At 42.8% G+C, this 18,275-nt stretch overlaps 2 protein-coding genes across 3 annotated transcripts; one reads left to right on the top strand and one right to left on the bottom strand.

Moving 5' to 3' along the window:
* Positions 1 to 333: 333 nt before the first annotated feature.
* itfg2 (integrin alpha FG-GAP repeat containing 2) lies at positions 334 to 12,382 on the bottom strand. 2 transcript variants are annotated; one of them, XM_029630440.2, is made up of 11 exons: positions 12,043 to 12,382; positions 11,444 to 11,539; positions 11,246 to 11,287; positions 10,952 to 11,129; positions 10,704 to 10,843; positions 9,693 to 9,847; positions 9,396 to 9,544; positions 8,108 to 8,199; positions 7,897 to 8,014; positions 3,634 to 3,807; positions 334 to 507 (listed from the first exon to the last, which is right to left on the bottom strand). In XM_029630440.2, exons 1-11 carry the CDS (start codon positions 12,136 to 12,138, stop codon positions 428 to 430), a joined length of 1,320 nt encoding a protein of 439 aa, XP_029486300.1. In that variant the 5' UTR covers positions 12,139 to 12,382; the 3' UTR covers positions 334 to 427. The 2 variants fall into 2 exon arrangements, with proteins under 2 accessions (XP_029486300.1, XP_029486302.1); XM_029630442.2 differs by having other exon boundaries at positions 11,665 to 12,132.
* Positions 12,383 to 16,204: 3,822 nt separating this feature from the next.
* On the top strand, positions 16,205 to 17,990 carry LOC115107070 (achaete-scute homolog 1a). The gene is made up of 2 exons (XM_065008425.1): positions 16,205 to 16,971; positions 17,124 to 17,990. The coding sequence occupies exon 1, from the start codon at positions 16,372 to 16,374 to the stop codon at positions 16,954 to 16,956; it is 585 nt and encodes a 194-aa protein (XP_064864497.1). The 5' UTR covers positions 16,205 to 16,371; the 3' UTR covers positions 16,957 to 16,971; positions 17,124 to 17,990.
* The last annotated feature ends 285 nt before the right edge of the window (positions 17,991 to 18,275 follow it).

Here is an 18,275-nt window from a genome sequence, read left to right as displayed (position 1 = left end):
AACATCAGTACCTCTCCAGATCCTTGAGGATCAAAGAACAAAAAGACAGAAAGAAAGGGACTAAAATGGCTGACATTTGGTATAACTTACAAGATCAAAAACCAGGAATAAATATTGGTGGTTGAACCTATACAGGTTATTCACATTGAGAGCATATATCACTTCAATGTGTCTTCCAGACCCTATTTCTAAACCAATCTGGTGCTTGGAATACCAATAACTATGCCAGAAGGGAGATCTGAGACAGTATGAAATAGATACAAGCTGAGCTAGACAAACCGGACACGTTTCATAATAAGATTCTACCAAAAACATGAGACAACTAACAGTCAGTGTGATTCAGCCTTTATTCAGAATATTTACATAAACGAGGAGAAAGAGGGGGGGGGGGGGGGGGGTTGGAGGAGTGGAGAGGGTCGTGTTAAGGTCATCCGGCCTGCTTCTTCAGCGTGTGTCCATAGAGTGTGTCTCCCACCAGCTCTCTCACGGCCTCCCTGTCCTCAGCGTCTGTCAGAGACACAAATGGTGGCTATGACCCTTGACCAGACAATGATCATATGACCCGCCTTCTGATTGAAAGGTTGCAGGTTCGAGTCCCTCTGAGGGAGCTGGGACTGCTCTGTACTAAACTGTCTTTAGTGGGGTTGAGTCAGAGTGGGTTTTGAAATGCAGATGAGAGCACTGCTTTAGATGAATCATAAATGACAGCTCAGCCAGTGAAGGAGCTCCCTGCTGCTCTGAGGAGCTCTTCTACCGGCATTCACTTAAACTGGGGAGTTTAGAATGCATGACCATGGTTGCTTAGGGAAGGTAATGCAGAAAAAGTGTGACATCATCATGCAGAAGCAGGATGCCATGCATTACGGATGGACCCTTCATATAGCTGGCCCCTTAAAGAAAATGCATTAGGGCAGGATGTTAAATCAAGAGATGCAGACTGGTAGTATGTAGTAGCTGCATGTCTGAGCTTTCTTGTTGAGGGTCCAACTTTGTAAGTGTTGTTCAAACCCATATTTACATAGTAATGACATACTGCAGACAGGTACACAGGTCACTTAACATAAATGTTTCAGCTTGCCACAGTGAAACACCTGAGAGTGGTGGTACAAAGTCAACTGTACCGTCTGCATGGCAACGCTGCTGAGAAGACATTCAGATTATTCATTTACAGCTGAAATAAACACAAGCAGAGAGAGATAAAAGTCCCCATAGGTATAACAAATATGCCTCTCTCCTCACGGTGTCTTGCTTTTACCTGTACAGCAACAGCCAGAATTATCATGCATTGTCACATTGTGAAGCCAGAGAAAAGAAGCTTCTAGATAAACATAAAACACACTGTAGATACATTTACTTTACTATCTTCCTTGCTATTAAGCAATGACTCATATATAATAATATCTCAGTTCTGTCGACAGAGTGAGAGAAGGGGGATGTGTTTGGTTGTTATTTGTGTGAGTGAAGATGCCTACCATTGTGTGGAACTCAGACTTGGTGACAGGCGACAGCTTCACACACATACAGGCAGCGCTCTCTATCAGCAATAAGCTGATGTCACACTGCTAGCTGGGTTTAGCCCCTCCCGCTCTCTGTCCCTACCCCCCCCCTCTCTCTCTCTGTCCCTACCCCCTCTCTCTCTCTCTGTCCCTACCCCCTCTCTCTCTCTCTGTCCCTACCCTCTCTCTCTCTCTCTGTCCCTACTCTCTCTCCTCTCTCTCTCTCTCTCTCTCTCTCTCTCTCTCTCTCCCCCCCTCTCTGTCTGTCTGTCCCCCTCTGTCTGTCCCTACCCCCTCTCCCTCTGCCCCCCCTCTCTGCCCCCCCTCTCTCTGTCCCTACCCCCCTCTCTCTCTCTGTCCCTACCCCCTCTCTCTCTCTCTCTGTCCCTACCCTCTCTCTCTCGCTCTGTCCCTACCCCCTCTCTCTGTCTGTCTGTCCCCCCTCTGTCTGTCCCTACCCCCTCTCCCTCTGCCCCCCCTCTCTGCCCCCCCCGCTCTCTGTCCCTACCCCCCCTCTCTGTCCCTACCCCCTCCTCAGTCTCCATGACCACTATGTGTCTCATGATGAGTTAGGTAACAGTTCTCTGAAATCGCAGGAAGGAGCACCAACACGCCCAGGGGTTCAATTATTAACACGCTGCAGGAACAGGAAGCTACTAGGCTTAGCTGCTGTTAGGAAATCTGTCATCAGTACATTTAAAAAAAAAATATGAATGAGGCCTACATGAAATGGCTATCTGCAGACTATATAATCAAAAACATTGAAGAAAAAAATAAGTGGAATGGTATCAAATACATCAAACACATGGTTTCCAGGTGTTTGATGCCATTCCATTTGCTCTGTTCCGGCCATCATTATGAGCCGTCCTCCCCCCAGCAGCCTCCACTGGGTCAGGGAGCTGGACCATCTGTCACTCAGAGAGCACAGCAGCTACTGGCTCCTACAGAGAGGGCCATGTAGAGCAGCAGAGTATAGTACAAACGAACAGTCACACAGTACATGCATATGCAACACAAACATAGACAGAAAGCTAGCTACTGTATTATGTAGTGCAGTCTATGTCATTCATTAGTGGGGCAGCCCAGGGACAGATGGAGATAGTGCCCACGGAGCAGAAAGAGAAGCCTGAATAGAGCTTGGCAGCTTGTCGTCCTAAAAAACTGAAATGAGATACCTCTGGTTCGTTTCTATGGGGAAAATGAATGGGAAAGAATGGGGTTTTGGGATAAACGCTGAAAATAAGGTTAACACGGGCTTAGGAGATCTTATACGTTTTGTTTGAGGAGATAATATCAGGCCGTTAACGTGACCTTTATGAATTATGAAGCCTTTTATTTTTGGGATGACATAAATGCTTCAGAATTCACAAAAAGTGATATTAGCGGATGAAGATTATCTCATAGAACAAGATCCCCTAAGCCTGTGTTTACCACCAACCTTATTTTCGGCGCGTTTATCCCAAAACTCCATTCATTTACCCATAGGCTTTGCCCATGAACCATGGCAGACTGGTGCCTACAAAAAGACACCATTATGATTGTGTGTGATGTGTTTGTGAATCTGGGCAGTGTTTGACAGTGTTGCTAGCCTGCTGAGAGAGAATTCCCCTGGGATAGAGAGAGCGAAGAAGAGAGAGGCAGAGCGAGCGAGATGAAGAGAGAGGCAGAGCGAGCGACATGAAGAGAGTGGTTCCCTCTGCTCCATAGGAGTGAATGTGTGGATTCCAGCCTCTGCCTCTATAAATTCTCCAGTCACGCATCAGAACAACAGTCTGCTGGCAGGGACAGGTTTTACATGCATGTAGACGAGTAGAGGACACACACATTTAATCTGTTTCCCTTACTCTTAGTTAGAGGACATGAACATAGGACAGTAGATGCACTGTTTATGTGTCAGGTAGCATTAGCAGAGTTAATGGGGAACTAAACAACATGCTGGACAGGGAAAACCAGGAGCTTCTACCTGGTGCAGTGGTCTAATTAAATGACATGCAAGATGTATTTCAACCTACTTAGTCCACCTGTCAGCTCTCTCTAATAAGGCTGGGGATGAGGTTAGACCCAACACAAACAATTCTAGATATGATTTGAATGAGAGTAGCTTTTAGGTTTACATTGTTGTCTAACTCCAACTCACCCACTCCCAGTTGCTCCAGCCGGGCCTTGAACTCTGGCCTCTCCTCCAGGACCCTAAGGAGATGGGTGGGCTCCATGCGCTCCAGCTCCACCCTCCAGTACACATAGATCTTGTGGTTGAAGCTGACGTACACCAGACAGGGGCTGTTCTTGCCATCCTTACAGGTGTACTGACCTGTTAAACACCAACATGTAAGACCACAGGGAAGAACATATTCCACATATTCCATGACTAGGGGCCTGAGTTTTCCCTAATCACATGTCCTAATCAGGAGAAACTCCAGGCCCTAGTCATTACAGTAAAATATACATTGTGACAATAGGAGATGCTTAGAAATAAGATTGTTCAAATTAAATAAATCAGATTTGATTTGTTACATGTGCCGAATACAACAGGTACAGACAGACCTTACCATGAAGTGCTTAAAAACAAGCACCAAATTACCAATGCATTTTTATTTATTTTAGTACGTAAGAAAATATTTGCTCATCACTGTGAACACACCTGTGAACACACCTGTGAACACACCTGTGAACACACCTGTGAACACTGGCTCGCAAGCAATGCCAACAGTGGTGAGGCTGAGCTAATGCACTCCAATGACCACAGAGACAAAGCATGGATGAGCCCTGAGCGTGTGTTGTTCACACACTAACTCTGATAGCACTGTAGAATGCAGGCAGTGTGCTTGAAGATTAAGTCCTGTCTGTAGCTTCAACATGCGTTCATCGTTACACATTCCGCATTTATTCCCTGTGGTATTATTATTATTTCTATTATCCTCTGCGCTGTTGGAAAGCGCCCAGGAAGTTAGCATTTCACTGTTACACCTACACCTGTTGTTTACCAAGCATGTGACAAATAACATTACATTTTTATTCTCGTCCATTTCTTTAATCCTCTCTTTAGATAACAATATGACCTCTCTCTGCTCTCAGAGAGCCACTGGGGCTCGTGCAGAGATTGGAGAAACAGTGTTTGACAGAGCCTGAGATGGAGGATGAAGCTTGTTTATGTGAGCCTGAAATCCAACACTGCCATCTAATGGTGACATGAGCTGGAAACATACTGAATTAACACTGTCTATATCAGGCATTCACAAATTTGGGTACCCAATGCTGCCGGGGGTACGCCAAATTAAAATGTGATTCCCATCTAAAAATAATAATAATTGTATTTAAAAATATTTAAATTCTTCACATTTTCAAACAGTCCATTATATTTTCCAACGGGGCTGTACATTTGGGTGAGTTTTTTCTCTCGCCAGAGTTGCCTCGTTTCACTACCAAAAATACAATTAAACCATTTGGTGTTCAGCAAAATAACAACACTATGTCAAATACAGGTAGCCTAGTCAAATAATTAACATCCAATCACATTAACCGTTACTCTCTCGCGGGAATTCCACTAACGGTCCGTAGGTACCTGGGAAAGCACCAAACAACAGACAGGGACGTTGGACCATCGAAGAGGCGCAAATATGATGAGAACTACATGGATTTGGGGCTCACTTATATTGGGAGTAGTGCCTTTCCTCAGCCACAGTGTGTTATATGTGCAAAAGTACTATCTCACAACTCAATGAAACCTTCCCTCTTGCGCAGATATTTAGAAACAAAACATGCCAATTTTTTAAATAAGCCACAGGAGTTTTTTGAGCGAGAATTAAGACAAGTTTCAAGTATTAAGACATGTATAACAGATACCATTAATAAGAAGGGGCTAGAAGTGTCTTATATGGTGAGCTACTGAGTGGATAGGACAGGCCAGCCCCATACTATTGTGGAGGACTTCATTCTTCCTGCTGCTGCGGATATGGATGGGACAATGCTGGGGGAAAGGCCAACAAAAAACTATACAGACAATGGCTTCATCAAACAACACTGTTTCACAACGCATCAGTGACATGGCAGGAGATGTTTTGAAACAATTACTGCTTCGCATACAAGCCAGTGAATTGTTACAGCTGGATGAGTCAACAGACATGGCGGGCCTGGCACAGCTCCTGGTATATGTCCGTTACGTTTATGGGAGGTCAATTAAGGAAGACACCCTCTTCTGCAAACCACTGGAAACCAGGACAACAGGAGAGAATATTTTTAAAGTACTGGACAACTTTGTGACTTTAAATTAACTTTGGTGGTCAATATGTGTTGGTATCTATAACTGATGGCGCAAAAGACATGACAGGGAGACAGTGGAGTGGTAGCTCCCACTCCACATAACGGACATATACCAGGAGCTGTGCCAGGCCCGCCACATCTGTTGACTCATCCAGCTGTAACAATTCACTGGCTTGTATGCGAAGCAGTAATTGTTTCAAAACATCTCCTGCCATGTCACTGATGCGTTGTGAAACATTGGCAGCATCCACCGAGAGGCTCTTGCTGCCAAAGGAATGCCTAACAGTTTGAAAGACGTTTTGGACACCACAGTGAAAATGGTTAACTTTGTTCAAGCAAGGCCCCTGAACTCGTGTATTTTCTGCACTATGCAATGATATGGGCAGCGACCATGTAGCGCTTTTACCATATACAGAAGTGCGCTGGTTATCAAGGGGAAAAATAGACACGTTTTTTGGAATTGAGAGACGAGCTTAAAGTTTTCTTTACTGACCATAATTTTCACTTGTCTGACTGCTGGCATGATGACGAGTTTCTCACACGACTGGCCTATCTGGGGGATGTTGTTTCTCACACGACTGGCCTATCTGGGTGATGTTTTTTCTCACCTGAATGATCTGAATCTTGGATTACAGGGACTCTCTGCAACTATATTTAATGTGCGGGACAAAATTGAGGCTATGATTAAGAAGTTGGAGCTCTTCTCTGTCTGCATTAACAAGGACAACACACAGATCTTTCCATCATTGTATGATTTTTTTGTGTGCAAATGAACTCAAGCTTACGGACAATGTCAAATGTGCTATATAGCAAAGCACCGAAGTGAGTTGGGTACGCAACTACGCAGGTACTTTCCCGAAACGGACGACGCAAACAACTGGATTCGTTATCCCTTTCATGCCCTGCCACCAGTCCATTTACCGATATCTAAACAAGAGCCTCATCAGAATTTGCAACAAGCGGTTCTGTGAAAATTGAATTTAAATCTGAAGGCACTGCCAGATTTCTGGATTGGGCTGCGCTCAGTTTCTTGCCTTGGCAAATCGCGCTGTTAAGACACTGATGCCCTTTGCAACCACGTACCTATGTGAGAGCGGATTCTCAGTCCTCACTAGCATGAAATCTAAACAGGCACAGACTCTCTCCAATAAGGTGGAAAAATTGCAAGATTATGTTATAATACTTTTATTGTATCAAATAGTTGTTTTATGCAACAGAATAGAGTATTCTGTTAACTATTGTGTGTGTGTGTTCTACTGAGGATGGGCCTCTGGGAGAAAACACTGACAGGAGATTTACGATGTCTTTTGGGTGATAAAACCTAAAGAACATTCCAGAGCAATGAGTTAATGTTTCTGCTCTATACCGTACCAGGGAGAGATGGTCCAGTTTGGCATCTGAGGGCCAGACACTGGTCTATACAATGAAAACGGTTGACCAGCAGATACTGTCTGCTATGTATTATAGGTATATTTCATACAGATCTTAACCTTGTGACCCATTCTATACATCTGTTGTTCGTCATGTAGGTTGAAAGTGGTGTATCTTGGCTATAAAAGACCTTTCGTCTCTGGGCTCTCAACGAATCATCTTAGCGTGATTCGCCAACCAGCCATCGCTATTGCAAAGCTCTCACTAATAAGGATTCAGTTTAAGTATAACTCTGACTTGTGTGATAAGTTTGTCTCTCCTCATTTGATGATACAGAAATTAACCACCACACCAATACAACCCAACATTGCAGAGTTATGTGCATCCTTTCAAGCACACCCTTCTCATGAACCTGTGGTGAGTTATTCACAATTTTTGATGAATAAAGAGCAAAATGATTGATTATTATTATATTATTATTATTATTTGTGCCCTGGTCCTATAAGAGCTCTTTGTCGCGTCCCACGAGCCGGGTTGTGACAAAAACTCACACTCATTCTTATGTTATGTAAATGTATCGTATAGTGTGTGTGTGGCAGGCTTACAATGATGGCAACAACAAACAACATTTGAGCGTGCGCTGACCCTGGTGCTAGAGGGGGTACGCAGCTGGAGGTTGAATGTTTGAAGGGGTACGGGTCTATAATCATTTGCTTAGTCATCACGCAAATCAGGCATACATAGGTGAGGGATATGACTAGAGTCTCACCTGCACAGAAAGCATTGACGTTCTCGTCAAACTGGAACCGCACCACCATGCGGTTGTGGTCGATGATGTAGGTCTGACCATCCCAGGCACACGCCACCACCTCCTCTCTGCCGTCACCCTGGAGACAAGAGGCACAGTCACAATGTCAAAAACCGCACAGGCACAAACGGTCACCAAAAAAAAAAAACATAGATTGTTTTTGTAAACTCACTGTGACGTCCAGCTTCTGCAGAGAAAAGAGCTGGTGATCCACCTGCACTGACCATTTCAATTGCTCTGAACTGTCCATCAGTTTCAGTGTGCCTGGAACACAAAAACACACAATCACATTAATCACATACTCACATTAATCACATACTAAAATGACCAACATTTTATGCTTAATATTGTTAATGGTATCAAGGGTATTGTTTAAACTGCATATAATACGACAGTCCGAGAAAAAAATACAGAGAACTTAAACAACTCAAGACCTGCAGATCACTGGTTCTTCACAAGGTTAAGGAAAACATTAAATGGAATGAATTATTTCTGTGGTTACAGCAGCAGTCCGAGTGCTGGACACCAATTTTGCCCTATTTCCTTGCTTCGGGCTCAGGGATGGAGACATTTAGATGACGATGTTGAAGGTAACCTTTATTCACAATCATTTCTGTCCCTCAATCTCTCCTGAAAACACCAACAAGCTTTGAATCCAAATCCAAATACTTGGAAAAATCATCTTCATATTAAACTGCAACATTATCTTCATGCATCACCTTTATTGTTTTAAATAAAATGGCTGTAATATGATCTGGTTACATTTCACTATTCCCTCAGCAGAATTGCTCAAACGTTGATCCAAATTAGGGTACACAGGCATGTCAAGCCCTCTCTTGGTGCATCATTATTAGCCTATCTGTGACTGGCCCAGACTCTCTAGTAAGATAATCCTATTGGTTCCCCTTTTCTTTAAATATTGATAGTCTCTCCAGGAGCTCACAGAGCCCTCAGCCTGCTCAACCACAACCAGTCTCCTCTGGTAACATTCACCCACAACACCTTCCTCCGTTCTACATGCCTTTCCTAGTTCTGAGTGACCTTGTTAGACATTGTAATTAGTGAGAGAGTAAGAAAGGTCTTCCTTTTCCCCTTAAGGGGGCAACGGAGCAGGCTAGGCAGATATACTGCCTGTCAGAGTTGTCCTCCTTATAGAAACCCGCTGGACATACAGGGTCATGTCTGTTGAGATAAACAGGTCAGTCAGGTATCTTCACAACCACATGTCATATAAACCTTGGATCTGATTTTTTGTTGTTGCCGAGCCCACTGCAGTTATGATTTCGCTCATTATTTTAGAAGATAATTGACTGACGTGATGTTAACATGTCCTATCTGAACACATCCTCATTAGAATTCTGTTATGAGACTGACTGCGTACAAAAGTTTAGAGTGGTCAGTGGTGCGATTAGCGAATTACGCAGCGTTGCTCTTCTGAACAACTCAATTAAGACACTTACCATCTAGAGTACAGAGGGCAAACAGGCCGCATTTAGAGGAGTCGCCTTTGGAGCCTCTGCTTATGCTCCCGATGAGATGAGTGGAAACGTTCTTGTTGTGGATCCGACCAGTGGTCAGATGCAGAATGACGTCTCTGGAGGGACCCTCGCTGTGACAGACATTACAAACACAGGACGATACCAACATGAACTGGCACAGCTTATCTATAATTAGACAGCCAAAGCACTGTTATATGTCTACTACATGTATTAATACTGCATATGTATTAGGTGCTCTGCATGTCCAGTGGTATGTACCTGCCAGGAGTGGGTGGAGCCTCCTCCCCAGGCCCCGCCTCAGAGGAGCCCTGTTGTGTCCATGTGCACAGCAGGATGGCAAAGCCACAACCAGGCTGGGACACCATCAGTTCAGGAAGACCCTCTAGGTCTGGGTTTACTGACAGGCTGTCCACCTGTCACAGGAGGAAATAATGGATTAGAAATAGTAGAGTGTACACTTTACAGGATGTGAAGTCACCCAGTGTTATGTGGGGTTTATATGTTGGGCCAGAGTTCAACTTGGGATAACCGGTCATACAACAAATCCTTAAGAACTAACCTGCTCCGGGGCAGGCTAACTCCACGTACCCTGAATTAAATGACTGCGAGTTGAGGACCATTTAAATCAGATTCACTCCCTCTTGCAAAAACTGCATCATCCCCTCCATTTGAGGAAGACAACTTATTCAATATTTTATTAATCCAATGTTTTTTTGTGTGTGACAAAATAGTCACGTTAAAATATATCACATTACACATTTAGTAATGATAGAATGCATTTTAAACGTCACGCAATGTAACACTTTTGTGTGACTTCATGAATAACAAATATCTGTAGGAGTGGGAAGAAAGGTGCTCGTGCATTGATAAGCACACCAAAGACAGCCTTAACGATAAGTTAGAAAATAAAGATGGCACTTCTAAAATCCTTTATCACACCATAGCCTGCTGAATTTTCAAAATAACTTTTCCTTCATTTTTATTTCAGAACAAATAAAAATGTGGCACTAATTAATTAATGGACGAATGTTTCAGCATTGTCTCAATGAAGAGTTCGACTAGCCATGTGCGACATGAGCAGTTACTAGCCTGTTAGAGTTAGCGGCAGGCGGACGAGCAATTTCCACCGTCGTAGAACGGACCAAGCTTGAGCTGGAACGTAAATCTAGCTGAAGCTAGTAAGCTTTAGAAAACCCGGAGTAGATTGCTTCGTAGGATAGGAGTTTTCAGTCTTTGATTAACATATTCCATGTTTGTGTATAGACCTGCCTGTCCCTCCAGAAGCCACTTCTTCAGCAGGACCAGCTGTCCAGAGCTCAGGTCTGAAGAATCGGTAGGCTCCTCCCAGCGGAACGCTCTCACCACACGGTCTGTGTATCCCACTACAAGCTCACTGCGCCCATCCCCATCTGCAAAGCGTGTACACACACATACACAGTTGAGAATAAAGCAGTCAAAAACAGAAGCGGTCAATCGCATTGAGGGTGTCTACATCTAGGGCAGAACAGAGAGGTTACCTATGTCGCTAATAAGGATGACTTTGGTGTTGGCAGGAATGTGCTGAGAGAAGCAGGGTTTCTGGTCGTCAGAGAACAGCGCCTCCTGCTGGCTGGATGAATCTGACTTGGCTCCTGCCACTGCAGACAGGTCAAACAGGTGAAACCATCCCTCTGCACCCACAGCAACTACAAAGTTCTGATGGATAAGTTAAGGCAGTGAATAGTTAGGTGATAGCACACACTGGATGCAAGGGGGAAAAACACAAATATTCCTCATCTGACTGGAGGACTATGCAGTTTCTGCACACCCACCCTTCCTTTGTTGCAAATGTCTCCAACACCAACACAGGTGAGCTAAAAAATAAACCAAAAAAGATAATTCATTAAATATGTCTAAATCTGCAGACAGCGGTGTTCAAATGTCCTCTTTCATGCCACTACAGTTGTACTGAAATATGCTGACATTTGAACTCAGAGAAGTGATGAAATGCCCTCTAAGCAGCCACTTACCATGCCCACACATGTTCTAGTGATCCAAGGCTTGGCGTCATCGTTCTTGTACACATGCAGCTTTCCACTGGTGTCACCCACAATAAGTTCATTCAGCTGTTCAAAAATAATAACAGCTCATGTCAAGGTTCTGGTGTCAAGGTTTCCGTAGATATAAGACATGTTGTCTTAAATATGTGGAAGGTCAAGGAACGTGATAGGAGTACTGTTATGGCATCTACCATTTCACTCTTGACCCACTTATCGTGACTGGAGGGAATGAGTCAGAGACCCTCTACAGCAGGAGTTGCTATTTACAGTACAGGGACTAGAAAGGCACAGCTGGACAATGAATGGGCAAGTGGAGAGTGGGCAGAGCAGTCTATGACTTCTGAAAAATTATTTATGTTGCCACGCAGGTGGGGGAAATAACTGGCAAAAAAACGAGTTGATACATGTCATTGGTAGGCCTACAATATGTATAACTGGCCCTAAGAGGTGGATACACTAACGCCGTGAGCATTGAGACTACACACATTTTTTTTCAAGGATTGCCAATGTCCGAAAACATGGACACAAGGAAAGATCCCTGAATAATTGTCTAGCTGCTGATACTTTACCGAGTCATTGTCCGCATCACCAAGACAAATTGCATGAGGGAAAAGGGTTCCGGGGAAATCAAAACTAACACGCTGAACATAGCTCAAGGACCGCATATCACCAGATAACAGTTTGATAGCTGAGCTGGACACTGACAGCTGCAATTTGCACCATCCAAAAGCAAGTTAGAGAAACATGGAGTAGGTTGCTGTTTTAAAGCGTATCTTTTAGCGTTGTTTCTGCTTTTAAACTTGGCGTGATAACTATTATCAACCACTAAAAATACCAGAAAGCTGTAGTGAAGTTATAAAACGCGAGGGTTTGTACGCTCTTCCTTAAACAAAGCACACGTGATAAAAAAAAAAAACAGTACGGAAGCATACTCCAGACAAGCTTCACGCGTTTTGTAATTTGCGATTTGTATGGTCACGTGGCGATATCTATTGTAATCATACAGATATCGTTAGTTATTGATAAATAATGACCAAATTAAACAGCCAACAAAAATATATTATATTGTAACATAATCCCTGCATTTGTGTTTATGTACAAATAATGAATCCCACCTAGCTGATTATTCAATTGTTCATAATATAGCCTAATGTCACATTCACATGTAGCCTAGTAATTCCAGAATATTCTATGATTGTAAATGATAAATTATAATGTCAGTGAGCTAAAATAATAACGTGGTAGACTGCTGTGGGCATTAAATAAAACAATTTTTTAAAACTCAGTACAAATGCCATCAGGTTAACATAGACTTGAAACGCATTTGGGTGATGCACTGTCAATCCTCTAGAGGGTGCTGCAGTACAAGACAAAATATTTTACAACTATTTCACCTCATGCATACTGTCTAGGGACCCAAGGCCCTTCTGACCCATATGACCCTTTGAGTGAGTAACCCAAGCCACCATTGGTTTGCCTATATATTAGGCCTACATGTTTGAAAGGCCTACATTTGTTGGTATATTCTCAGAAGTGCGGAATCATTTCAGTGCACATAACAGCCTGTGGATAGTTACTGCAGCTGAGCCGCTGTTTTCAGTGATCTCCAGTGGTGTAAAGTAAGTAAAAATACTTTAAAGTACTACTTAAGTAGTTTTTTGGGGTATCTGTACTTTATTTTACTATTTATATGTTTGACCACTTGTACTTTTATTTCACTACATTCCTTAAGAAAATAGTGTACTTTTTACTCCATACATCTTCCTTGACACCCAAAAGTACTTACATTTTGAATACTTAGCAGGACAGGAAAATAGTCAAATTCACACACTTATCAACTAAACATCCTTGTTCATCCCTACTGCCTCAGATCTGGCGGACTCACTAAACACACATGCTTTGTTTGTAAATTATGTCTGAAGGTTGAAGTGTGCCTGTGGCTTTCTATAAATAAGAAAAAATAAGAAAATGGTGCCATCTGGCTTGCTTAATATAAAGAATTTGAAATTATTTATACTTTTACTTTTGATACATAAGTATATTTTAAACCAAATATTTTTACTCAAGTAGAATTTTACTGGGTGACTTTCACTTTAGTCATTTTCTATTAAAGGTAGCTTTACTTTTACTCAAGCATGACAGTTGGGTACTTTTTCCACCACTGGTGATCTCTCTGTGTGTGTGTGTGTGTGTGTGTGTGTGTGTGTGTGTGTGTGTGTGCGCGCGCGTGCGCGTGTGTGCGTGTGCAGGTAGTCATGACCCATTAAACAGCTGCACATCACTGGCAACAGACAGGACTGGATGATTGTCCACATCGACTGTAGGGAATTTCAGATAAATATTCAGTTCAGCATCTCTTCAATAGGCTAACTGCTGAGAGAAGCTGATTCAGATTACTCAGATGCCTTGTGATGGCATGGTTCATTACCATTCACTCCAGATGTTCCTGACAGGTCTCATTAATTAATCAAATGCATAGCACAGCACTTTTCTTTTACTCAATAAGTTTTAAAAAAGCATCAGATGTTTTAAAGTAGCCTAATTTTAAACGTCCCAAACTTTCAAAATAAAAGTCCACTATACTGTCATGTACGCTAGCTAGACAACACTGTGCACTTCAAATGTCTTATTTCAGATATGGTCTTTCATCTAAAAACTCTAGTTTTTTAGCACAATTGAATAGTTAATGCAGCTGAATATAGGCGATGCCATTCAAACTTTTTTATTTAGACCTATTCATTTATTGAAATTGTTGGTTAAGATAAATCAGAATTTTGATAACCGTGATCACTGTGTTTGTATCTTTCAGAATGCATTCAGTGGCGGCTTTTCACGTTATTATAAGACTGATCTTTTGTAATACACCTGCAGAAATGATACAAAGAGTCAGTGCCATGGGCGACCCCCAAACGACCACATTATTTAAAAAAATTAACACCACAATTTAGTTTAACAGCTAACAAATTGAAAATTAATCCCGCATATCACATAGGGATTATTTCCCAGGACAAATGAACCCTTATGGGTTTTGTTTTATGATGTCTCAGTGAACTCCAAAAGCAGAAAGACAGAGGTGTTTCAATGGAGACTCGGGCGCCCAGATGTCATATTAATTATTACACTCGGCTATGACTGGAACCCTCGAATAGAGGGAGCGCTCTGCCTGCCTCTGGAAGATCTGCAGTAGAAACAAGTCTTTACAAAGCGCTAATTGGACTCTGGAACCGACAGGGCATGCTAGATAGGTTTCAGAAAGCCGACGATGGCGAGGGGGCTAGGGGAAACTGAATAGAACCCACGCTTCTTTTCTAAACTCTCTTGCTGTGCAAAAAAGGGAGGAAAAAGAAAAGAAAGTTGGCGGGGGCTGGGTTCTTCAATGCAGGCTTGATTTTGAATGCCACAGCCAACACAGAAAAATTTCACAATTTACCCCCTCCCCTCAAACACACACACACACACACACACACACACACACACACACACACACACACACACACACACACACACACACACACACACACACACACACACACACACACACACACACACACACATCCCCATGAGTGGAGTCGGTTGGTTTTGTTCTCAGTGAAAGACATGTTCTATTATGCTGCCCTTTAAAATAAAACAAAACTGTCGAAATACACTGTGTCGAGTCGTTACTGTAACAAAATAGGGTGTATCAAATCATGCACAAAACATCCTCGAATGCGTCCTTCTTATGGTTCTTCTCAGATTTACCCTTCCGTTTCGCCTCTCCGATGTTGATGATTAGCTCTAGCCTAATGAAAGTGGAAAATTCGCCTCTGCTGGACAAAGCTCCATTCTTTGAAAGACGAAGCATTCAAATGCGGTTGTAAAAGTGTTAACAATAAACTGTGGGTCATCCAAGACTGTGGGGTCTGCTTGTGCCTGCCAACCCGACAGTGTTCCAAACAACTTACAGTCAATGGGGTCTATAAGGTATACCTTATAGTATACTGGCCATACTTTATGGACTGCAAAGACAATGCAAACAACTAAATCTTAAATCTTTTATAAGCGCCTTTAAGGTCCGTCAGAGTTTGAGAGCTGCCTTTCAGCACTACTTTTCGGTCCACTTGGGAAATTGGTGATCTACATGCGTAAAAAGCTAGTAGAGCCTAATAGGTTCGCTTGTATAAGCTATTTAAAAAATTATATATTTTTTAAAAAATCAGAAGTTGTTTGATTCACCCATAAAGGGACACGTTTTACTCATTTTACACATACAATTATTAAATTACACCTCATTTGTCTTTCGATCTAGATCTTATTTTAAATTATATCAAACTGTGGCCAAATGTTATAAACAAGACCCTCAGTCTCTCATTCGCCATGAAACAATTCAATATATCTAGCAAATAAGGTGCATTTCTGAACCAAAGACGCTCTATTTTTATACATTTTCTATGAGGAGCATCATGCGTAATCATGCAATCCGGTGGTAGATTTGCAAAGCAGAGTTGAATGAAAAGTAACATTCTATTACTTCTCAAAACATCTGGAACAAGTCTGCATGCTGCAACCAGTTGTGATCTGGTGACTGTTTGTTCAGTGGTTCAAGTGGCACGCGTCCGGCGTACGCTTTGCAACAGCACAGGAGCCAAGGTGAATACAACTAGCACGAGGAGGAGGCGTGGTCAGGTCCAGCGCGTGGGGTTGCCAGTGTATAAGCCCTGTTACTAGCCTTTCTCATGACTCAGTTCAGACTGAGGAGTGTGCGAGGCAGAAGCCCACAAGACCGCCCATTAAACAAGGCTAAAGTGAGCATTAAGCCACACGTGAACGCCACGAGCAGGACGCACTGCTACCGATCTATCAAAAGAAGAACTCTGAGATTCTCTGCAACTCTTATTTTTATATTTCAATACGTGCCAATGGACATCACAGCAAAGATGGAAATAAATGTGAGCCAGCAGCAGTTCATGCCTCCCTCCTGCTTCTTTGCTGCCGCAGCGCAGAGTATCCAGCTCAGCCCTACCAGCAGCCAAGGGAGCGGCAAGTCAGCATCCAAGGTGAAGAGGCAGCGCTCATCCTCGCCAGAGCTGCTAAGATGCAAGAGGAGGCTGAATTTTGCCGGCTTTGGGTACAGCCTGCCGCAGCAGCAGCCGCACACCGTGGCGCGGCGGAACGAGAGGGAGCGCAACAGAGTGAAACTTGTCAACAACGGCTTCGCCACTCTCCGGGAACACGTCCCTAATGGCGCGGCCAACAAGAAGATGAGCAAAGTGGAAACGTTACGGTCCGCGGTGGAGTACATTCGCGCACTGCAGCAACTTTTGGATGAGCACGACGCCGTGAGCGCGGCGTTTCAGTCCGGAGTCCTGTCGCCCAACAACTACCCCAACGAGATGAACTCCATGGCAGGCTCTCCAGTGTCCTCATACTCGTCCGATGAGGGGTCCTACGACCCTCTCAGTCCCGAGGAGCAGGAACTCCTGGACTTCACCAACTGGTTCTGAGCATCAGCCTATATGGTACGAATGTTTTTATAATAGGCCTATCATTCATATTCTACAAGTACTGTATTATGCTTTGTTATAATGAATATTTGCATTATTACGTTTTCAAGATGAACTGAAAATAACTGAACTAATGTCTTGCCTACTTTTCTTGTTCGTTATTATAGGAATATGGATCAATTGAATGATGTAAACCCTCAGCATGTGCTCGGGAGGATCACAGAGGAGCTCGCGCCTTCTAGAACAAGACGCACTGAGCTGGCGTTCTGCTCCGGTCGTCCACGAACCAGTCCACCTAAAGGTTCGGCCTTGCAACCGGAGAAACTGCGGACATGCAGGCCAGTGTTGAGCCAAGCGCCAAAGGACTAAAAAGAAAACGGGCTCTCCATGTCTGACAGCGTGGGAATCCAACCTTCCAGCACATTCGCCCACGAAAACAACATTTCAAAAGTGATTTTACATCAGCACACAAAACATGATGTAAAATGTTGTTCTCAAACTATGCTTAATCCAATCAAAGAACATCAACCCTTCTTTGTAAATTCCTGTGACATTTAGTTCTAAAATGCTTCCAATGTGCGGATTTTATTATATGAAATTCTATATCAAACATGAAATATATCAAGATATTTTTGTATGTAAAAGAGATTGTTTTTAGATGTTTTCTTTTGTATATATTTATATTGATACGTTGCTCTTACCTCTTGCCTATTTTAGACTTGTATGATGCTCTGCAGCTGGCTATTCTGTGTATGGTCATTGATTAATGAGGTTTCAAGAAGGGGTTTGACACTCCGACGTTTTATTTTTTAGCACCAATGTGTCTTATTTAATAGGAAATACATGTTATTGTACATGGAGTTCACGATGATCAAAGGTTATGCAGCTATTGTCCAAACAGAGCACAATGGCGATTCATTGTCTATTGCTATACTGCCAGGTCCACACTGCCTTTACTTATATCATGTTGGTTGAAAAGAGAAAAGCCTATAACCATATTTTCTACACTCTAGTCTCATAATAAAACATTTTCTACTATTTCCTTTTGTACCTCAGACTTTTTACGTTTGTATTTTACATTCACTTTTAGTTACAGTGTGTTTGACTGGAGATGGAATGGGAGAAAGGATATAGGAGAATGGGGGATGAAATATATTTCTGCTACATTTTTTAAATAGAAATATAAGCTATTTTATGCACACTTCCACCAACGAATTCGTGCCATATTACACATTTTACGCCTGTCTCCATATGCGTAAAAAAAACGGTACATTCTGTAATATAAGGTATTAACATACAAATAGAGTAATACAACAATA

Source organism: Oncorhynchus nerka, linkage group LG23 (assembly GCF_034236695.1).
Source record: "Oncorhynchus nerka isolate Pitt River linkage group LG23, Oner_Uvic_2.0, whole genome shotgun sequence".
Taxonomy (NCBI): domain Eukaryota; kingdom Metazoa; phylum Chordata; class Actinopteri; order Salmoniformes; family Salmonidae; genus Oncorhynchus; species Oncorhynchus nerka.
The sequence above is the reverse complement of the archived record's forward strand: the minus strand, read 5'-3'. Positions and strand labels throughout refer to the sequence as shown.